A 22,917-nucleotide genomic window follows, 5' to 3' on the forward strand; every position below is an offset into this window, starting at 1 on the left:
AGACTCTTCCACCGGACAAAGTGTGTGGTTGGATAGATTAACAATATTGTTAGGTGAGTTGAGGGTACCATTGTTGTAGCCACCTCTGGCATGCAGGAGTTCAGATAGTTTACTGTCCTTTTTCCTCTGTAGCGAAGTGAAGTGTGCGTTGTAAATGGCTTGTCTCGTTTTTGTGAAGTCTAGCCACGTGGAAGTTTGTGTGGAATGTTGGTTTTGTATGAGAGTCGCCAGTTTTGAGAGCTCATTCTTGATCTTCTCCTGTCTGCTGTACAGGATGCTGATCAGGTGGTTCCTCAGTTTCTTTGAGAATGTGTGGCACAGTCTCTCACCATAGTCAGTGTAGTATGTCGATTGCAATGGATTTTTTTTACCTTCAGTCCATTTGTTATGATGTCCATCTGTTTGCATTTGGAGAGGAAGATGATGTCTGTCTCTATCTGTGTGAGTTTTTTGCTGAGGTTGATGGATTTCCATAACATCTGTTATGGGTGGTTTCTACTTTCTTTCTCCCCAGGGAAGAACTGTGTGCACACTGGAGTGTTTTGTTTTGGCAGGGTTTGGGTGATTTTTATTAGCTGTCCACGTTGCTCTGTGTTTATCTCAAAGAAGGCCAGTCAGAGACGTGCGCCCGGCAGTTGGAGCAGAAAGTGGTGAAATTTGTGATGGTTCTTAGTCCCTGGGGGAGTTTGTTGCCCAGTCTCAGACTAGTCTCCAAGAAAGCTCTGTCCCCTGCACAGACGTGCATTGCCCTTTCCAGGGGTAACAATCTCTCTTATTTTACATTATAAAAATATACTTTGTTTCCTACTCAATCTCCCCTACACAGCAGCCGTTGGCCATGATCTTCCCCAAACATCCCTTAAGCCTTGGGAGCAGCTAGACCCTGATCCTAATTGCACTGAAGTCAATGGCAAAACTCCAAGCAACTTCAAATGTTTCTGGAACAATCCCCTGCAGAATTAAGATAATAAACCTCCCAGAGTAAGTTTCTTAACAGACAGAAAACACAGCGTTCAGCAATGTGTCATTTCCAGAGAACAAAGAACAAATCACAAGTAGGACTGATCCGATGCATTTGATTTATAGTCTTCCAAAAGGAGGAGAGATACTGTGTAATTTGTTATGGAATTTGGAATGAAGTTCTTTTTTTAAAAAACAAAACACAACAACGACTACAGCGGAAAATGAGCACTCTTGGCATGCAATGCAAAGTACGTCCCTGATCTTATGAAACACTTAGGGTATTTTCCGGGTCAGAGAGCTTGTGTGCATGTGATACAGTGTTTTCCTGGAGCTTAAACAACTCAGAAGCAAATGCAGAAATAATCCTGTCACCAAATATGACATACATGGGTACAATAAATTAATATCTGAGGAGTCGCCTAATATGAAAAAAAAACAACGAATCACTCCGGTCACCCTGTGCTGTGATGGGTTTGTACCCTGGCCATGTCCTGTGTGTATGTGGATACTGGAGTGTATACTGCAAGTGTGTGCACGCATGTGTAACCCACACACCTCCTGGGTGTGGTGTTCTGTCCTCTGTAGTGGCACCGAGACCACTTAGAGATTGAGTCTGCTACAGCCTTACCTAATAAACATGTGGCTTTCAGCTCATGCCAGAGAGGCTCATGCATTTAGCTCCAGAGGTTCGATTCCGACGTCCGGGATCAGTCGGTGTTACACGTGCGTGCACACTAACCCACCCTCCATTCTGATGGACACAGCACAGCCCGTGTGTTGCTTGGCTGCTATCCCTTGTGCATTATTAAATGGGAACAGCTAGATAAACTGCAACTTGACGTTAACAGACAGAAACGGGAAGATTTATTCCTAATTATGTTTTCATCCTCTGAGATCTGGGCCCAGAAACCGAAAGCCAGGCTGCAGACATCTTGGGGGTGCGGTCAGAGAATGCTCAGCGTCATGGAGATGGCTCATTTTACTAAGATGATTTCCCATATTAGCTTGTTAGAGGCAAACCACGTTGTAATACAACACAGAGGAAGCTGCCTTATTTGTTTCCCATCCCTGGAGGTATGCAGTCCTTATGGAAGTGAAGGACCATTGGCACGGCTAAAGGCCAGCCATGGTATCAGACAAGTGCTGCCCAAACTTCTCACTCCTTGTTCTGTTACAGTCCCGGTCAGCAGCACCCCACCTGTTTCAGTTTGTGGCCACTGAAGCAGAGGCTCCATGCAAATAACTTTGTGATGTGGGCGAACATCCACCAGGGACTAGGATGAGATGACTCACCCCTAGCAGAGCTGACCCCATCCCTCTAAGGGCCTCAGGGCTGACACGCTACCCTGAGCTCTGCCCTGCCTTTTTTCCCAACCCATACTTTTTAAAACCTGCCTTTTAAAGGGCTAAAGTTATGCATGTGCCACCGGTGAAATGGTGGCTGCTTCCACTGGAGCATTTCACGACAAGTGCAATGGACCAAATCCTCTGCTGGTGCAAACTGGCTGAGCTACGGAGGATCTGGCCCAATCACTTTTTACTGACATAATCATCAGACTTTGTCACTTGTGGTTATTCCGTAAAGTTAGGGGCTGGATTTTACGTCCAGTGAAACCCAGGGGAGCTTTGCTATTGGTTTCAACGCAGAGGCAAGGCCCGGGCAGAGGGGCGTGCAAGGAAGACAGGATAGAATGACACTGATCTAAAGTGGGAGTGGCTATATGTTCCATAAGCACCAAAAAGAGCAACTGCACATGGGAGTTTTTTCCTTTCACCAATAGGAAATTAACACCGATGCCCTTGCAATTCAGGCAGAATATAACACAGATCATCATCCTGTACTGATAGGGCTGGTCACACCGGGAAGCTCTATTTGCTGGACAGCTCTGCCACACTTAAGGGCATAGGTCCCCATTTTCAAATGGGTACCTAAGGTTAGGCACTTAAATCCATATTTAGGCACCTACATAAGCTCATTTTTCAGAATTGCAGACAGTGGCTAGAGAAGTCAATAAGAAGCAACGGCGCTAAGCATTGCTAAGAGTTAGTCCACTTTTACTTAGCCCTGGTCTACACTAGGACTTTAGGTCGAATTTAGCAACATTAAATCGATTTAAACCTGCACCCGTCCACACAGTGAAGCCCTTTATTTCGACTTAAAGGGCTCTTAAAATCGATTTCCTTACTCCACCCCTGACAAGTGGATTAGCGCTTAAATCGACGTTCCCAGCTCAAATTTGGGGTACTGTGGACACAATTCGATGGTATTGGCCTCCGGGAACTATCCCAGAGTGCTCCATTCTGACCGCTCTGGACAGCACTCTCAACTCAGATGCACTGGCCAGGTAGACAGGAAAAGAACCGCGAACTTTTGAATCTCATTTCCTGTTTGGCCAGCGTGGCAAGCTGCAGGTGACCATGATGGAGTCCCAGAATCGCAAAAGAGCTCCAGCATGGACCGAACGGGAGGTACGGGATCTGATCGCTGTTTGGGGAGAGGAATCCGTGCTATCAGAACTCCGTTCCAGTTTTCGAAATGCCAAAACCTTTGTTAAAATCTCCCAGGGCATGAAGGACAGAGGCCATAACAGGGACCCGAAGCAGTGCCGCGTGAAACTGAAGGAGCTGAGGCAAGCCTACCAGAAAACCAGAGAGGCGAACAGCCGCTCTGGGTCAGAGCCCCAAACATGCCGCTTCTATGATGAGCTGCATGCCATTTTAGGGGGTTCAGCCACCACTACCCCAGCCGTGTTGTTTGACTCCTTCAATGGAGATGGAGGCAATACGGAAGCAGGTTTTGGGGACGAAGAAGATGATGAGGAGGAGGAGGTTGTAGATAGCTCACAGCAAGCAAGCGGAGAAACCGGTTTTCCCGACAGCCAGGAACTGTTTCTCACCCTAGACCTGGAGCCAGTACCCCCCGAACCCACCCAAGGCTGCCTCCTGGACCCAGCAGGCGGAGAAGGGACCTCTGGTGAGTGTACCTTTTAAAATGCTGTACATGGTTTAAAAGCAAGCATGTGAAAGGATTACTTTGCCCTGGCATTTGCGGTTCTCCTAGATGTAGTCCTAAAGCCTTTGCAAAAGGTTTCTGGGGAGGGCAGCCTTATTTTGTCCTTCATGGTAGGACACTTTATCACTCCAGGCCAGTAACACATACTCGGGAATCACTGTAGAACAAAGCATTGCAGTGTATGTTTGCTGGCATTCAACCAAAATCCGTTCTTTCTCTCTCTGTGTTATCCTCAGGAGAGTGAGATATAATTCATGGTCACCTGGTTGAAATAGGGTGCTTTTCTTCAGGGACACTCAGTATAGCCCATTCCTGCTGGGCTGTTTGCCTGTGGCTGAACAGAAATGTTCCCCGCTGTTAGCCACAGGGAGGGGGGAAGGTTGAGGAGGTAGTCACGCGGTGGGAGGAGGCAAAATGCGACCTTGTAATGAAAGCACATGTGCTATGTATGTAATGTTAACAGCAAGGTTTACCCTGAAAGAGTGTAGCGACTGTTTTATAAAATGTGTCTTTTTAAATACCGCTGTCCCTTTTTTTTTCTCCACCAGCTGCATGTGTTTCAATGATCACAGGATCTTCTCCTTCCCAGAGGCTAGTGAAGCTTAGAAAGAAAAAAAAACGCACTCGCGATGAAATGTTCTCCGAGCTCATGCTGTCCTCCCACACTGACAGAGCACAGACGAATGCGTGGAGGCAAATAATGTCAGAGTGCAGGAAAGCACAAAATGACCGGGAGGAGAGGTGGAGGGCTGAAGAGAGTAAGTGGCGGGCTGAAGAGAGTAAGTGGCGGGCTGAAGACAGGGCTGAAGCTCAAATGTGGCGGCAGCGTGATGAGAGGAGGCAGGATTCAATGCTGAGGCTGCTGCAGGACCAAACCAGAATGCTCCAGTGTATGGTTGAGCTGCAGCAAAGGCAGCTGGAGCACAGACTGCCACTGCTGCCCCTCTGTAACCAACCGCCCTCCTCCCCAAGTTCCATAGCCTCCACACCCAGACGCCCAAGAACGCAGTGGGGGGCCTCCAGCCAACCAGCCACTCCACAACAGAGGATTGCCCAAAAAAAAGAAGGCTGTCATTCAATAAATTTTAAAGTTGTAAACTTTTAAAGTGCTGTGCTTAAAGTGCTGTGTGGCATTTTCCTTCCCTCCTCCACCACCCCTCCTGGGATACCTTGGTAGTCATCTCCCTATTTGTGTGATGAATGAATAACGAATGCATGACTGTGAAGCAGCAATGACTTTATTGCCTCTGCAAGCGGTGATTAAAGGGAGGAGGGGAGGGTGGTTAGCTTACAGGGAAGTAGAGTGAACCAAGGGGCGGGGGGTTGCATCAAGGAGAAACAAACAGAACTTTCACACTGTAGCCTGGCCAGTCATGAAACTGGTTTTCAAAGCTTCTCTGATGCGTACCGCGCCCTCCTGAGCTCTTCTAACCGCCCTGGTGTCTGGCTGCGCGTAACCAGCAGCTAGGCGATTTGCCTCAACCTCCCACCCCGCCATAAACGTCTCCCCCTTACTCTCACAGATATTATGGAGCACACAGCAAGCAGTAATAACAGTGGGAATATTGGTTTCGCTGAGGTCTAAGCGAGTCAGTAAACTGCGCCAGCGCGCCTTTAAACGTCCAAATGCACATTCTACCACCATTCTGCACTTGCTCAGCCTGTAGTTGAACAGCTCCTGACCACTGTCCAGGCTGCCTGTGTACGGCTTCATGAGCCATGGCATTAAGGGGTAGGCTGGGTCCCCAAGGATACATATAGGCATTTCAACATCCCCAACAGTTATTTTCTGGTCTGGGAAGAAAGTCCCTTCCTGCAGCTTTTGAAACAGACCAGAGTTCCTGAAGATGCGAGCGTCATGCACCTTTCCCGGCCATCCCACGTTGATGTTGGTGAAACGTCCCTTGTGATCCACCAGAGCTTGCAGCACTATCGAAAAGTACCCCTTGCGGTTTATGTACTCGCTGGCTTGGTGCTCCGGTGCCAAGATAGGGATATGGGTTCCGTCTATAGCCCCACCACAGTTAGGGAATCCCATTGCAGCAAAGCCATCCACTATGACCTGCACATTTCCCAGGGTCACTACCCTTGATATCAGCAGATCTTTGATTGCGTGAGCTACTTGCATCACAGCAGCCCCCACAGTAGATTTGCCCACTCCAAATTGATTCCCAACTGACCGGTAGCTGTCTGGCGTTGCAAGCTTCCACAGGGCTATCGCCACTCGCTTCTCAACTGTGAGGGCTGCTCTCATCCTGGTATTCATGCGCTTCAGGGCAGGGGAAAGCAAGTCACAAAGTTCCATGAAAGTGCCCTTACGCATGCGAAAGTTTCGCAGCCACTGGGAATCGTCCCAGACCTGCAACACTATGCGGTCCCACCAGTCTGTGCTTGTTTCCCGAGCCCAGAATCGGCGTTCCACAGCATGAACCTGCCCCATTAGCACCATGATGCATGCATTGGCAGGGCCCATGCTTTCAGAGAAATCTGTGTCCATGTCCTGATCGCTCACGGGACCGCGCTGACGTCGCCTCCTCGCCCGGTATCGCGTTGCCATGTTCTGGTGCTGCATATACTGCTGGATAATGCGTGTGGTGGTTGATGTGCTCCTAATTGCCAAAATGAGCTCAGCGGCCTCCATGCTTGCCTTGGTATGGCGTCCGCACAGAAAAAAGGCGCGGAACGATTGTCTGCCGTTGCTCTGACGGAGGGAGGGGCGACTGACGACACGGCTTACAGGGTTGGCTTCAGGGAGCTAAAATCAACAAAGGGTGTGCCTGTACATCAAGGAGTATTTCAGGCAGGACTGCACGGAGGGTTCCAATAAGAAATGGTGCACCAAAGTTATCGTTGTTATTGGAACAAGGAGGTTAGCCTGGCCTCTGATTGATACATGGCTAGATTAACCTCGCTGCGCCTTCTCTGTGACTGACTGCAGTGTGATCTAGACAGGGGAGGAGGAAAATGAGTACAAAACAAATCTGGTCTATTTCTTGTTCTGACCCACTCCATCTATCCTTTATATCTTTGGCTGGCAGCAGACAAAAAAGGCGCGAAATGATTGTCTGCCCTTGCTTTCACGGGGGGAGGAAGGGTGGGAACGGGGTCCTGACGATATGTACCCAGAACCACCCGCGACAATGTTTTAGCCCCATCAGGCATTGGGATATCAACCCAGAATTCCAATGGGCAGCGGAGACTGCGGGAACTGTGGGATAGCTACCCACAGTGCAACGCTCCGGAAGTCGACGCTTGCCTCGGTACTGTGGAAGCGCTCCGCCGAGTTAATGCACTTAATGCACTTAGAGCATTTTCTGTGGGGACACACACACTGGAATATATAAAACCGATTTCAAAAAAACCGACTTCTATAAATTCGACCTAATTTCGTAGTGTAGACATACCCTTAGACACCTAAATGTGGATTTAGGTGCCGCAGTCTGAAAACTTTGGCCTTAATGCATGTAGCTATGCAACCAGCAGAGGAGGCTTCAGCCAGGATCCGTTTCTTGGTGGTCACAAAATATCACACTCTCTCTCTTCTGTATAGATGGAGGAGGAAGTCATTTAACACCACCTGTGAAATCCATAGGTAAATCTAAGCTGGGGTTTTGGGTTCATCTGAAAGTCCATCAGCACCCCTAGTGCAGGTCTCGAATCTGTTCACAACGTTGTATGATAGAGTCCCTTTTGCCACAGAGATAGACCTGAACCAAAACCCTAGATCCAGTTCCCTTCCCCACTTGCTCAAATCTTTGGGATATTCAGAGTCTCCATCTCGATTTTACAGTTTGCTCCGGGGACAGATCCTCAACTGGTGTAACCCCTTTCCTTCTTAGTAATCATTTATATTGCGACTACTGCATAAATAAGACTATTTGAGAAATCAAGAGAGAACAGGATAGTTTAGCTAGTTTAAGAACGAACTCCCCTAAAGTTGGGCAGGATTTGAAATGTTTTGAAGAAATGTACAGAGGAAGCACAACGAAACTTGAAGGCAAGGTGCAACGCCACCAAGATTATAACCTCACAAGTTGAACCTCACTTTAGAAATGGCACTTTCAGTATAAGCTTTTTTTGTGCCCAATCATCAGGCAGCCTGAATGGACATAGCTCCACTGGCTTCAAAGAAGGGATGCTGATTTACAGCAGAGAAAGATCTGGCCCTTTGCTGTCAGTGGACCATTTTCAACACTCCCTTGTTGGCCTGGAGCCATTGTCACACCTGTGTGACTGGGGGAAACAGTTGCAGAGTGCGAGTGCAGATGGAGGTTATTCTAAACGCTAAATGGAAATAAGGAGGTGGGCTTCCGGTAAAATAGAACTTTTCAAGGCACGTCAGTACGGAGGACTTGACAGCTTCCTTTCAATAATTAAACATGCAGCTTCTGATGCTGCATCCTGATTGGCTGAGACGGTTTGGAACTCCAGGGCATGGCTTATAATAAATCTCATCTATAAAAAAATAATCACAACTGTCACAACATGCAGACATAGCTTTCTGTGACAAAGAGCTTCTACTCCGACCAATCAGTCCTGGACAAGCAGTTGCCGCTCATATGGCACACTTAGTGAAGGTCACTTTTCAGGCATCGCCTTAGGTTTCTCCTGCATCTATACAGCCCTCCTGGGATTTAAGGGTCTAGATGTTTTGTGAATAGCCAATGATCCATCCAAGAAGCCAGGTGATGGTTTGATTGGTTGGTGTTAAGTACTTCCAACGGATTGAAAATATACTCACCCCGCAATTTAAAAAAAAAAATGTTTAACACCAGGTTTCCTGGAACACTAAGGGTATGTCTACACTGCAGTTTAAACACCCACCCCTGGCTCATGACAGCTGACAGGTTAACTGACGGAGTCAGCAGCAGAGCCAGGGTGAGAATTTGGGGGTTGCTGGGCTTGTTTTAGGGCTTGTTTTCACTGTGGCATTAGCACAAAGTATAACCCAAGTGTTGCCCCTAACCCAACTTCCATCCACACACAAAGCTCTCTACCTTTTAGGTGATGCTTTCAGCTCAAGCTAGCTGCATGTCACAGGGGTTAAGGGATGGGAAGGGTCTGTTTGAAGCTTCAGGGCTGCTGATGCTTGAGCGAAGAATGCAACAGTTCAAGTGAGCGCAACTCATCAGTGGCTGATCCAATCACTCTGGGTAGCTGGAGCGTTGTTTTGCAGTGTAGCAGCTCTCTCGTGAGCTAGGCTAGCTCCAGTGGACTAACTCCAGCAGTGAAGACATGCCCTGAATCACTTGCAGAGGTAATTCCTGAGAGACAGCCTCCTTCCACTGGAGAGATGCCTGACTGGGCATCACTAGTCCTTTCCACAATTCCTTCAGGAGAACAAGGCCTGGCCACATTGCAGGGCATGGGCAAAATGGGGAGCTCCTTGAGGTTCCGATAAGGATGAGCATGAGAGGAGTGAAAAACGAAAGTACTTCTGGCTAGGGCCACTTCATATAACAAGGTCTCATCTACACATATATACGTATTGTAATTGTGTGCACACATACATGTTTCTTCCACATGCACATAGGATGGCCGCCATCTTGGCCAGTACGCTGAGAATTGAACCAAGGGACCACCAGAGCTGACAGCATGAGTTGCTATAACTTAATCTAAAGAATCAAGGCTCTGTAGCTCTGGCTGAAGCAGACACAAAGCTGTAGATTGGGCACAGAGAGGGACCTGTAAAACACAAACACACGCACCAAACTCCACTACTCGACACTTGAAATACTCTGACATTAGGGGCTGAGTAGGGCCACATGATGTACTTTTTCGTAAAGGGAACAGCACTATTCTGAGCTCAAGCACACCAACCCTCTTCAGACTGAGAAATCGGAAAGACAGACCAAGCCATAAGCCATGGCAGCTTTTAGCTATTAGGTCACAAAATGCCCCTGATTACTAACCTCATCATTGCCAAACAAAAGAAAGCAATAGCTCAGCCAAAATTCACAATTCTTAATCGCTCTCTGCTGACTCTACCTTCAGAAATATAAAGATAAGTGACATCTATGCATCCAAGAGCCAGAATGTGCAGAACTGCAATGCATTCCATGGATGATTAACAGTTTCCCCATGATTCCCTACAATTTCCTGACATTAGTAAATATTTTCATTAAAAGAAAAAAGCTATTTAAAAACCCTACTAAATTATGCTTTACCTGCATCTAAGCAAGGTATTAAAATATTTTCAATAGTCCCAGCAGCAGAGATGGTCTATATAACCCGTGCAAGCACCTTATGAGCTGGAGTCACCATAAGAAACACCCATGTGCAAATAGAAATAAAGTCACCCATAAATAATTTCTCCCTAACAACTAATCTGCATTATTGTTGTTCATTATTTGTATTAAAGTAGTGCCTACAGGCCTCAACTGAGAATTAGATACATTCATGGAGGATAGTCCAATTAGCCAAGATGGTCATGCACGTAACCCCACACTCGGGTGTGCCTAAACCTCTGACTGCCAGAAGCTAGGACTGGACGACAGGGGTGATGTATCACTCAACAATTGCCCTGTTCTGTTCATTTCCTCTGAAACATCTGGAACTGGCCACTATAGAGTCCACTGGGTTAGACGGACCATTGGTCTGATCCAGTATGGTCATTCTTACGTTTTCAGTCATTTTTCTGTTGGAACATCCATTGAATATGGTTCCAAAGGGACTCAACACAATTGTGCCCATGTCCTTTGTTGTCTGTCATGCACTATTGCAGTTAATTCTGAGATAGGTTTTGATACTCTTCTAAAGGACTTGGGGAAAATGGGTCGGGCATTAGACTGGGGACACATGGCCTCAAGCCAGGAGAAGGTTGGCATATTGGGAGAGGCTGGGTCTGGATAGGTTAATACTTTCTCCATTGGATCTCACTAATAACAACAGATTTTTCAGCAGCTTTATCAGACTTGGGGATGAATCCAGCTGAAGCAAACAAGAGAGGGGCAGAGTCGGAGAGACACTAGATGAGGAGGGCTCTGAGTTACCACAGAGAATTCTTCCCCAGGTATCTGCTTGGTGGGTCTTGCCCACATGCGCAGGATCTAACTGATCACCATATTTGGGGTCGGGAAAGAATTTTCCCCCTGGTCAGATTGGCAGAGACCCTGGGCGGGTTTTGCCTTCCTCTGCAGCATGGGGCATGGGTCAATTGCAGGTTTAAACTAGTGTAAATGGTGAATTCTCTGTAACTTGAAGTCTTTAAACCATGAGTTGAGGACTTCAGTAACTCAGCCAGACGTTATGGGTTTGTTACAGGAGTGAGTGGCTGGGTGAAGATGTGTGGCCCGCAATGTGCAGGAGGTCAGACTAGATGATCTCGATGGTCCCTTCTGACCTTAAAATCTATGAAGGTAAGAGAGCTCTCCTCTCTGAATGGGCTGATGGTGGGATTCCCCAAAAAATGTTGGTACCATTGCCCATTCCTGAGGGGAATAAAACAAATCAATGCAGAGTTCTCCAGTTATATCAGCCAATCTGTACAGGCAAATCTGCATCTGGATCTGAAATTCTCCAGACTTCAGGACTGTCAAATCCAGGAGTTCGACTCAGGCCAACAGGGAGCCAGGGGCTGGCAGTGATTTAAGCTTTTCTAATGTACAGCAGTGGTTTGGAGCTGGGGTTTTGGTTCAACTCGCCAGCATTGATACAAAGCATGGCCCATATTTTGAGCAGGTCCCTTCCTTTTCTTCTCCGGTGCTGTATCCCCTTGGGCACATTTCTTCCCTTTCAGCTAGTCCTTGGCTGTTAGGTGTATTGGGCTGGGAAATCATAAGCACCAAGGGCCACATCCTCAGCTGATATAAACGGTCATAGCTCCATTGAGTTCAATGACTTAAATGGAGCTATGCCAATTTACATCAGCAGAGAATCTGCTCCTTAACGTCTTGATGAGAGTTCATTTGGGTGTTTTGCAGCATGCTAGCATTTGTCCCCTGGGACTTTGCCTCAAGTTCACTGAGGTAATGTGAAGTCTTTATACAAAAGATGGGGTCTGCGACTCTTGGCAGCATCAGTATTACTGTATGCGGAAGATGATGAGCAAGGACCATTTATGCAGTACATGCATTCATCACGCCATCAGAGCAATCTGTGGCATTAGGCTAAAGGAGTTTCAACACACTAGTCTTTCACCCTAGGAGACGCAAGTGCAAATTGGATTCCAAGAGATGTAGGAGGCCACCCAATCTTTAGGTCATGACATTTATCCTGTTCGGTATTGTATTTTAAAAATGGGGAAAGAAAGGGGGCTTGTTTGTACTGACTGTGGAAACACACAGCCTAAATAAAGCCTGACTTTTAAATCTATTTCTAGTCACTGTGTCCTTTCCACTCCTGAATGCTGGAATCCCTAAAAAAGGTACCGCGACAGAAGTCACTACATGCATTCACTCTCTGAAGTGTACTGGCTTTGGGTGTATGAATGACAAAAAGCTGTTGCCCTCTAGCAACTGGCCGACAGATGGGATACAGGGGTTACTGCCATCCAGAGGTAAAAACCTTCTTTTGGCTCAGGCAGCAGAGGTGTGAGTTTGTGGAGCTGAAGAAGCAGGGTTCTAGGAGTAAGCAAGTGTGTTTTCAGGACATGGATTCATTACACAACCTTCTAAACCCATTTTATAGTAATACTTAACTGTGCCCAATGGATCCACAATAGCATTATAAATATATATATATATAACGGGCATAGGTAATTACTGAGAGCATGACGACTGTGAGTAAAATGGTCCGAGTAAACCAAACCATCTAGGATAAGAGATCCCATTAGTACCTCCTCCTCAGAATCACTGCCTGCAGACATTTCCAAACTTAATCGCTAGAGACTTTAATTGCTTGTCAGATTCACATCTGGCTAGAGCCACATCCTGAGTTGATCTACCATCCCTTGGGGCGAAGGGACTAGCGGCCAAATGCAAACAGCATGAGGGCTGCATTACACAGGAGAATTTTTTCAAATCCATATAAAAGATTTTCACTTATTATCCCTTCTCTCCTCCGGGATGGTGAGCGGAAGTGATTTCTTCTTGGTTAATTGCCTTGTGGGGGACCTGACACTTGGATTTGCAGGAGCCCAGTTTTGCTGGCAGGAACACAAACTTCTGTTTCTGATATCACTCCCACACCAAATGTAAGGCTGCTCCCATCCAGTATTTGGGTTCAGACAATTAGGGAGTGTGAAGCAAGATGGAGAATTTGGCCTCAGCTCTGGATTTAATTCCTCAATCAACACGCCAGGCGTGGAGGAGTTTGGATCTGAGAGTTCTGACTCAGGCCTACTTTGGTCCAACGGATACGGTATTAACCGGGATTCAAAAGATCTAGGCTCTATTCCCAGCTGTGCGACCGTGGGAAAACCTCCCTGTGGTCTTTGTTTCCTTCCCATCCTTTTGGGTCTCTCCTCCATTTAGACTGTAAGCGCTTCAGGGCTCTCATGCAATGAACTTTTCCTCACACCCCCAGTTTGGCCACCATACCAAAAGAATCAAGAATTTCTTCAGCTCTAGTCCTGGGAGCTTCTTGAAAAATCATCATCCTGGAGAGAGGCTAGCACCTCGTCACACTTGCTCTGGGCTTGATAGAAAATCAGTTACAGGCATGTGCCGTGATACGTTAAAGGGGCACTTTTGGGCCTCATCTACTGAAAATCAGATATACCAGCCTTGGTTTGCTGTATGGGCAAGTCAAGGCAGCCGCCTGCTTAGTCGGTCTCCATCCCTCTTCTTCCAGACAGGCAGGGCATTGTAATGCACGTGAATGCTGCTCCCTTACTGCGCTAGAGGAACCCTATAATGTTATAATCTCTTGAACAGTACAGGCAGGCTGAGGGGAGGGACCACACAACACACATGGGAAAACCCCGTGCCATAGACACACTCACTGGTGATAGCAGCAGGTTCCTTAGTACAGAAGCTCAACCTGGCAACAGATTTCCCCACAGCAGGAGGGGCAGTTTGTTTTGAAGGTAGTGCTGGGCAGAGGGATGCAAAATCTTGTCAGTCGGACTTTGGTTTTGCTGACAAAGGTGGGTTGCAGGAGAGTCCCATTTGAGCTAAATCGCCAGCATTCAGAGGGTTCAGGGACATGACCTGAGAACTGGGGCATGTCCATTTTGACAGTGTTCCTTTAAACAGAGAGGGCAACATCCTACTCTCTTCTCAGCGGCCACAGAGGGCCCCAAATGCAATGAAACTGGTGCAGTTCTGCAGTTTCAGACTAATGCCAGGGTTCTACACCACCTCGTCACTGCATGCCCTAGCTTCCTCCACACTGGTTTTTGGCTGTGGTTGGGGCCAGGGCACAGGCGAAGGAGTTCAGAAGCAGGGACTGTGGATCTGTTGCCATATGGTCCCCGTTCCTCCCTTTATGGACGCATAGCAGCAAAGGGGGGGCCTTAGAAATGGAGGGGGACTCCATCTCCCCTAGCCTTCCATGCATCACAACCCAGCTACTCTGGGTTGGGACAGGGGAAGCATGTTGCACTGTGCAGTCACAGCCTCAGGGGTTTAAGCCTGACTAAGAGGTGCCTGTTTCGTCCTATTGTCTGCCCTCTATTGTCAGATCTCTCCTGCCAGAGAGGTTTTCATGGCAGCATGTGGTGCTGGGCTAGGAGGCAAGAACAAAGAGCAGATGATTGAAAGGCTGAACACTGCACCCCTTTGCAAGCAAGGTGACGCATTGTTAAGCAATGAAAGTCAGGAGAACAAGTCAAGGACTGGAGAGGAACGCTGCAATTTTTCATGGCACCGGGCTCAATGACAAATGCTGCTACATACAGCAAGCCCCGGCAGTTGTACAAGAGAAAAGCAACACACTCTTTAGGACTTGCTCCTGAAGCAACATTCACCTGGTACGAGCTAGCTGACATTAGCATGTGGATGGCTCAATAGGCTTCTGTACCCCGTGGCCCGTTCCTTTGTGGTATTCACAGCTGGAATAAGTCCGTGTGAACATGAGCGCCGCAGGGGTTCAATCAAGGAAGAGATGCACTGATTTTGAATGTTACTTGCCTTTATTTGTACCAGGAGCCTCCCACCTCCTGCAAGTGCTGGAACAAAAGCGGAAGTCAGAGCACACCCCTCTGTTTGAGAGCCAGAGGATGGGCTTTTCTAAAGCGCCTAAATGAGCTGAGAGCGCAAGGCCAAGGTAAAGGAGCTCACGCTCCTATGTCACTTAGATGCTTCGGCAAGTATCACCCTGAGCCTTTTTCACCATGGGGCCCGATCCCATGCCCACTGGAGTCATCAACGGGAGTCTTTCCATTGACTTTACTAGGCCCTGGAGAAATAATTCACGGTGATGTAGTGCCTCCCGGGTGAGACCTGAATGCACTTTACAGACATCACAGACGGACGCCTCTCCTTCCCACACGCGACTCGCATTCTGCAGGTGGGGAAGCTGAGGCCCAGTGGCGTTCAAGCTGGCATCATCACAGGTAGGTGCCTGAACTACATCCACACTTAGACACTTCAATAAATGGCCTGTGGTTAATGCCCAAAAGCTCCCCTGAAAGTTTGTGGCACTGCCAGGAACAGAACCCAGCTGGCCTATTCTCCCAGGCCTACTCTAAACCCTGCAGCCTCTCCATTTCCCTCACCCACCGACGCGCTCACTCGCCATTTGCTGGCATGCAAAGCAGGACATCCCGGCTGATGATCTACAGTGACTTCTCCAGGCCCTGTAATCAGCAGCACCTCATCCCCTGAGATCAAGTGCATCCCCTCAGCAACAAGTGTCACGTGTCCTTGGGCAACATGCTCCCAGCCAAGGGCTTGTCTTCACTGCTAAGAAGGATGCCGTTTTTTTAACCTCGGGGCAACTAGCATTTGTGAGCTCTCCCAAGGCAAAAACACAGGGAAAACAAGGCACTTTGGTTAACCTCCTGAGACAAACCCCAGGCTGGGGGTTAGCGTACTTTGCTTTGTGATAAAACTAACATGCCTTATCTCCTGGTTTTGCCTCGGGATCTCTCTCACACACACACACACCATGACCCTGAGGCAAAAAACTCCAGCTCTTTAGCAGTGAAAAAAAGCCTCAAGAAAGGTCAGAATCCGGACCTAGTTCCCCAAAGCAAGTACAGACAAACACTCATTCTCTGTCCCTCCACCAAAGCAGGGTCAGTGCACAGCCATGACTTGGCCAAGAGGCTGAGTACCTCCCTATGCAAGCAGGTCTGACCAAAATAAGATTCCCCCCTCCCCCGTTTGCTAATAGTGGGATTTTAAAAAAAAATCCATTCTATTAGCTGCGGTGTCATTGCACAGTCACTCCAGGGGTTTCAGTTCACATATAAGGGATTTACTTTCAAGAATGGCTCTTTGAACCCGCTAACTCCTTTATATTTTCAAATAGCTGCACTGCGCGCACACATTAAAAATGGATGAGGTAGCATGAACCGTTATTTCTAAACCTCCTGCTCCGCTTGCAGAACTCAGTTTCCAAGGGAAATATACATTTCAAACAGATAAAAGGACATGCTTTCCAACCCACCCCAAGCAGACCACATTCAGCCGGTGGAACTCACTGCCACAAGATATTATTGAAGCCAAGAGCCTAACATTATTGAAAAGTGACTTTGGACATTTAAATTTTCCCATAACAACTTCCCTTTTAAAATAAAAACAAAATCATTCTTCTAGTTTTGGACTGTTTTTCTTTTTGCACTGCAGCTGTCAATCGCCTAGCATCAACTAGCTGATGAGAGATTAATTCTTCATTTCTTTTCGTTTGACCATTTCTACTAGGAAGCCCTGGGAGGATCCTTTGGTCATGGATATCCAACAGTTTATAATATTTGGTTATGTATTGCTTCCAATAATCTCTAATGGCTGGACATGTCTACCACATACGCTTAAAATCTCCTCTTTCACCACAATGTCGCCAACATTTATCCCCATTCAGTCTCTCTCTCTATTATTTAACCTGACTGGTGAATAATCAAGAACATGGCTGCAACACACGATACTTTCTCAAAGCCTCAAAATGTATCCAATAACGTCTCAAGTATCAGAGCGGTAGCCGTGTTAGTCTGTATCCACAAAAACAACGAGGAGACCAGTGGCACCTTAAAGACCACCAGACTCCCCAATAATGTCTGGTGTCCTCCTTGTGTCAGAGGAGCATGCAGCCTGCTTGAAAGATGTTTTCACACTGTAGATGCAATTAAACAGCAACCACATGCATGTGGCTGGGAATAAACCCAGCTGCTGTCTCCCGAACCAGCGCGTTCATTTCTGAGAGACTGGCGGGGATCGCACACAATGCAAGAACGTTTCCTGCAAGTGCTATTCATAATAGGCAAACAAGAGCCGGGATGTAATTACAAGTGCCGTGTCGCTGTATATAATCCATATACCCCTCGTGTTTGCCTTCTGAGGATACTAATCACACCGTATCTCCAGTATGATAAACTAAGGCACAAAGTGAGCAAGCCACAATAGCCACACTGGATGATTCTACAGGGATATTTGGCAACCTGGCACCACCTAGACTAGTTCTAATTTGCTGCACTCCCCCAGCTTGGATGTGCAAGATGGATTCCAGCATTTTAATGAAAGAAAAAAATGCCCTCATGGACTAAAGGACCAATTCTGTGCTCATTGAAATTAATAGGAGATCTGCCATGGACTTCAAGGAACAAAGCTCAGCACGCAAGTAGACCTTTGAAAGCCCAAGGCTTGAGTGAACTGCCTTAGGGCGGCTTAGTCAGTTGCAGAGTGCATGGAACATGGATGGTTGAGGCACAGGACTGGACTCAGGAGAACGGAAATCAGTTCTCAGCTCTGCCATGGACTCCCTGGGGCAAATCACAATCTCTCTGCCCCGATTTAGCAAGGTACTTAAGCACATGCCTAACTTTAAGTACTTTAAAGCTAATGGGACTACCCACAAGCCTAAAGATAGGCAACTGCTTGTTGAATTGGGGTGTCCCCATCTGTAAATGGGGACAATAATACTGTTTTAATCTCACGCTTCTTTAGTTAGACTGTGAAGTCTTTGGGACAGGAACTGTCTTCCATTGTATGTTTGTACAGCACCTAGCACAATGGAGACATGACTTCAAGTTGGAGCTGTGTAAGGGCTATTCTTCAGTGCAACAGAACAACAATGAATCATTACCATTATCTGTAAGCTAAAATGTCCAGATAAAATCAGTGCCCTATGTCTCAATGGGCTTTAATTTATGGCTAGGAGATTGTCTGAAATCAATTAAATGATCTCCCTTGCCAAGGACAATGTGGATTGAGATTCTCTAGGTGGGGATCCCAGAAGACCACATGTAATTCTTATTACCAGTGATCACAGTAGGTATTAGAGCATTTGTCGCTGATCGCATCTGTGCTCCGTAACTAGCACTATTCACATGAATTTGGTGATCCGTCCCCATTTTTTTCTTTTACTGCAATTATCAATGCTGTGTAAATCATGCAGCATAGAGTTTCAAGGGAAAAGGTTTTTTCTTTGAGTCTCATTGGCTTTGGTATATTGCGCAGCCCACTGATTATTGTAATCATGGTAGCTGTGTTAATTACACAAAACTTCCCTAAGAACAGTCTCTGTATTGTAAAGCACTGGGGTTTTGAAAGTGTCTTCACCAGAGTAATTCAGCCCCACACTGAGAGTGGGGGATTTTTGCTATGTACGTGCTGTTTATAGTTCTGTTTTTTTAAACGTATATACCTCATTAATCCAGTTATTGGAAATTTACATTAGCACAGGATCTGCAAATAGCCAGCCTCCCGAAGGGCTCTCAAACTCATCCATTTGAGAACAATACTCTCCTTGTGACAGCTGCCCTCTTTAAAAGGGAAGGAGATAGCAATCTGAGGGCAAGGCACAGAAGAGCCTGTTAAATCTCAGGGAAGTGACCAAATTTGGTATGGATTGGGACTGCCCGATTCCCTACTCTGTCCTCTAGCTACCGAGAAGACTATGGTCCATTCCTTCAATGACAGCTCTTCCGCCAATGCGCCATTTTCCCCCCACCTGCTTCAAGTCTGATGTCAGCGGTGGGATTAACAAAGCAACCGGGGAAAAGAAAAGTAGTCAGCTGACCAGACCTGTGATTGACTGAGGAGGGCAGGTGTATTGATACTACGTGACAGCCACGCCAGAGATTCCAGGAAATCCACTTGTGATTTCACTACAGCTATTGATTTTACATAGAAGGTACTAAGATACTATGGTGATGGGTGGCAGTATGAAACAGAGAGAAAGGAGTTAAACAGAGATTCCCTCTCTCTAGGGATGAAAAATTACACCAGAACCACCTCCTTCTCTGTATCCCCAACCGTGTATCCACTTTGCACTGTGAAAAAACACTACACTTGGCTATTACAGTGAGGTGTGCTACAGGAAAAAATATTATTCAATTTCTGTAGCGCCTAGAAGCCCTCACTGAGCTCAGAAACCAGTTATGCTAGGTTCTGCATATACGCATAACACTCTAAGAGACTAGACAAAGGAAGGATCATCATCCCCATTGGACAGACGGGAAAATGAGACACAGAGAAATTAAGTGATGTGACCAGAGTCAGCCAGGGAATCTGGGGCAGAGCCAGGAATTGAACCCAGGTCCGTCTAGTGTCTTAACCACATCATCATCCTCTTCCTTTTAAGACCTTGGATCAGAGATACAGGCAGAAAAAGTCTCTTCTTAACGTAATAATAAAGCTCCCTTAGCAGCAAGACTCTCATTATGCATGGAAGAGTATTCAAAACGTCAAGGGACATGGTCACTGTGGTGTGTAATGGTTTGAAACCACCTGGCTTTTGTGGATTGAGTGGCCCTGCAGCAACCCAGAGCACAACAAATAGTGGGTGGTGGGTCCTGTAATTGTGTGTGTGGTGGTGTGGGGGGAGGCTTGTTTAATTAGTGGGGAGATGAAGGTGGGAGGGATAACAGCTTATGTTGAACAAACAACCTTGTGCGACAGATAAACCCATTTTTATCTTAGCAATCAATAGAGGCAGAGCACTAGCCAGGAGGTAAGTCAATGCAACATGCACTAAGGCCCTTCAAACAAATTCAAAAACCTGCCACTGAAATAACAACACAGCACAAGAAGTAAACATACAGCGCTGTCTGTAGCTACAGCTGCCACAGATTAAGTCCAACTGCAGTGGTATACTGCAAACAAAACATTTCATTAAGGATAGGCTTTTGCTATTTATAGCTTGTTCTTTGGAGGAAACACTCTGTCATCACTGCAGAGCTATTCTGATAGCCACCTGAATTACTCTGTGAGGCAGGGTTTCTCTGGCAAGGTCCACGCATCTAGAAAGTCTTTATTAGGTAGAAAGATTCCTTCTGTTACTGAGTAACATATGAGTTTTATTTTATCTTTTTGTCCTTTGTGGGAGATTGCATGATCATGGGACATATTCAAGAAAAACAATAGGCTTGGGGAGCTGGGTTTTTTTTTTAAATATGGATTTTCCTGTGTGATCCCGAAGTCTAAAGCTAAAAAATGCATTGGGGAGAAAATACCTTCATTTAACAGTGCTGAAGACTATATACAATGTGTGAACAAGGGGACTATATTTGTTCGGTTTTCTAAGTGCTTAGGGTTTGATCCAAAGCCAAAAGTCAATGGGAGTTTTTCCATTGATTTCAACAGGCTTTGGATCAGACCTTTAGAGTACACCTACACTTCAATAAAACACCTGCAGCTGGCCTGGGTCAGGTGACTAGGGCTGCGTGGACATAAAACTGCAGTGTAGACATTAGGGCTAGAGCCCGGGCTCTGGGATCTTAAGACATCCATAAAAAACAGCCTCCCTAAGCCAGGGAAGGGATTGCTGTTATCGGTAGAGACCTGCATAAAGAGGAGCAGGGATCGGGTTCCGAGATGGCAGATGTCTGCAGTCATTTCAGAGAGCAAAGGCTGCTGCTAGTTTTCATATAAAGTTCATCGGCGCTTGGCTTCCATAGCCAAGGCTTTTTAAGATGATGGTGCAAGAAGTGACCTACTTTAAAAAAAAAAAATGCAGGAATGGACAAAAGGCATGTATTTGCTTATTGCTGGGGTAGGTGATGGTGAGAAGAGGAAGAACTTTGATGGGCTTTTTTTTTTAGGGTGAAGAAAGCAATCAGCACTATGCATTCTTGTATGGGCAGCTGACGAACGGGGGAAAGTGGGGTTAACGTATAGGAAAAACTTGGAGTCAGAAAGAAAGACAGAAAGAGTGTCATCAACACTCTTTGCTTCTGTAATTACTAGGCAAAAGACTTCCACATAAGAGAATTTAATGGGAATTTTAAAAGCCTGTAATAAAATAAATGTGAAAATTTAATAGCTATACTGTAGGGGGGGAAATATCACACCAATGGACTGCAAGCCATCATGCCTCTTGCATCCCTGCTGTCTACTGGACTTGAGGCTCCAACCAGCCCCCATGAAACTTAATGGGAGTCTCCCAATTGACTTCAATGGAAGTATGTGATTCAGGCCTTGCGGAACGTTATTTATCTACAGCAGGCTTAGCAGTATGGCCAGCTTGCTCTTCCTATAAAGTAATAATACACCTTTCATACCTGGATGCGTGATTAGAAAAGAGTGAATGACCTGCAAGATGGTGTAAGCAACACGCCAAGCCAGGGCCTACGTTTTTAAGATTACCTTTTGCAATGTCAGTGTAATTTATACATGTGGATTTCCCTCCCCCAGCTCCCACAATGCTTTGATGCACTTTTCCCCTTAAAATAATAATCACTATAGTCTTCTCCAGGACTCAAGACTACTCTGAATAAACAAACAGTGCCTAACTCAGATGGTGCTTTTGATCCTCAAAGCACTTTACAAACATTCACTCACTACAGTGCCCATTGTACCTTGTGGAATCTGTCAGTTTCACTGTTTAGGGCTCATCTTACACACAAAACTTGTATCCCTTTAACCATATCAGTATAGTTCCAGTGGTACAAACCCCATAGTGTGGATACAGTTATACCAAAATAAAGGCACTTTATGTCTATTCTTGTATGGGAAGGGGAATCAGCTGACTGCCGCTATGACTGTCTCCACACTTGGGGTTGCACTAGTAGAAACATGTCAGTAAAAACAACAAAAATCATCCCTCTAACCAACAGTTGGACTGATACAAAATCTGCGTGTAGACTGGAGTGAAGCGACTGGCCAAAGGCCATAGAGAAAGGATCAGAGCTGGGAAGTGAGCTTGGGAGTTCTAGACCATGACTCACTCAACAGCAGCATCCTGTATGTGCGAACTGGAGCACCGTTTTTGCCCAGCAGCTAGCCTTCCATGGGCAGATGTGCAAAAGGGAAGGCATTCTCCCCAAACAAGCCTGCACTATGAATCTACTGCAGCCCAATGGTGAAAGTCACAACCCCTAATGCAGCCCCTTTCAGAGTCAGCGGCCTGAAGATCTGGGTAGCCAGGGATCCTTCGGCACTTCCCTCTCTGACACAGGAGGTGTTTTGCCACTTTCATGGAGCCTTGCTGTGGTGCTCAGTGGTTGCTTGGTGCTTTTCAGGAGCTCAGCTTCATTTTGTTTCCCGTTCCAACTGGCTGTGCCTAACTAGAGCTACACAGCACCTAGCCCGGAAGCTGAGCCCTTAACAGCAATCCCCCCAGTACTACAGTTGTCAGGGGCAGGCTGAGGGGGCAGCCAGAATTCTGCTCTCCCAAGGTTAGGGGAATCAGACCATCACGGGGAAGGGGAGCAGTGTGTCAGCAAACATCAGTGTCAAACTTCCCACACTGATCATAAAGAACGAGTTGGACTTTTTAAACAACGAAAACAGCTTTTCCCTGGTCTTTCAGTCACAGCCAGGACACTGACCCAATGAAATCAGGCTCCACATTCTCCCTGCAGGTTGTGGACTACCAAAATCTCCAAGAGGCTCCCTCTAGCCCACATAATCCCCTTCATTTCAGTGACTGGAGCCTGATTTGTTAGGGTTTTCCTGGCC

General features: G+C 46.6%; 2 protein-coding genes across 9 annotated transcripts in view; one reads left to right on the forward strand and one right to left on the reverse strand.

The window, feature by feature from the left end:
• Positions 1-22,917, reverse strand: part of VAV2 (vav guanine nucleotide exchange factor 2) — a 326,386-nt gene that overhangs the window by 103,864 nt on the left and 199,605 nt on the right. The gene's annotated exons all lie outside the window — the stretch shown is intronic.
• LOC140899270 (uncharacterized) lies at positions 3,378-13,758 on the forward strand. The gene is made up of 3 exons (XM_073314491.2): positions 3,378-3,937; positions 4,525-5,046; positions 13,709-13,758. The coding sequence occupies exons 1-3, from the start codon at positions 3,382-3,384 to the stop codon at positions 13,756-13,758; spliced, it is 1,128 nt and encodes a 375-aa protein (XP_073170592.2). The 5' UTR covers positions 3,378-3,381.

Source organism: Lepidochelys kempii, chromosome 16 (assembly GCF_965140285.1).
Source record: "Lepidochelys kempii isolate rLepKem1 chromosome 16, rLepKem1.hap1, whole genome shotgun sequence".
Taxonomy (NCBI): domain Eukaryota; kingdom Metazoa; phylum Chordata; order Testudines; family Cheloniidae; genus Lepidochelys; species Lepidochelys kempii.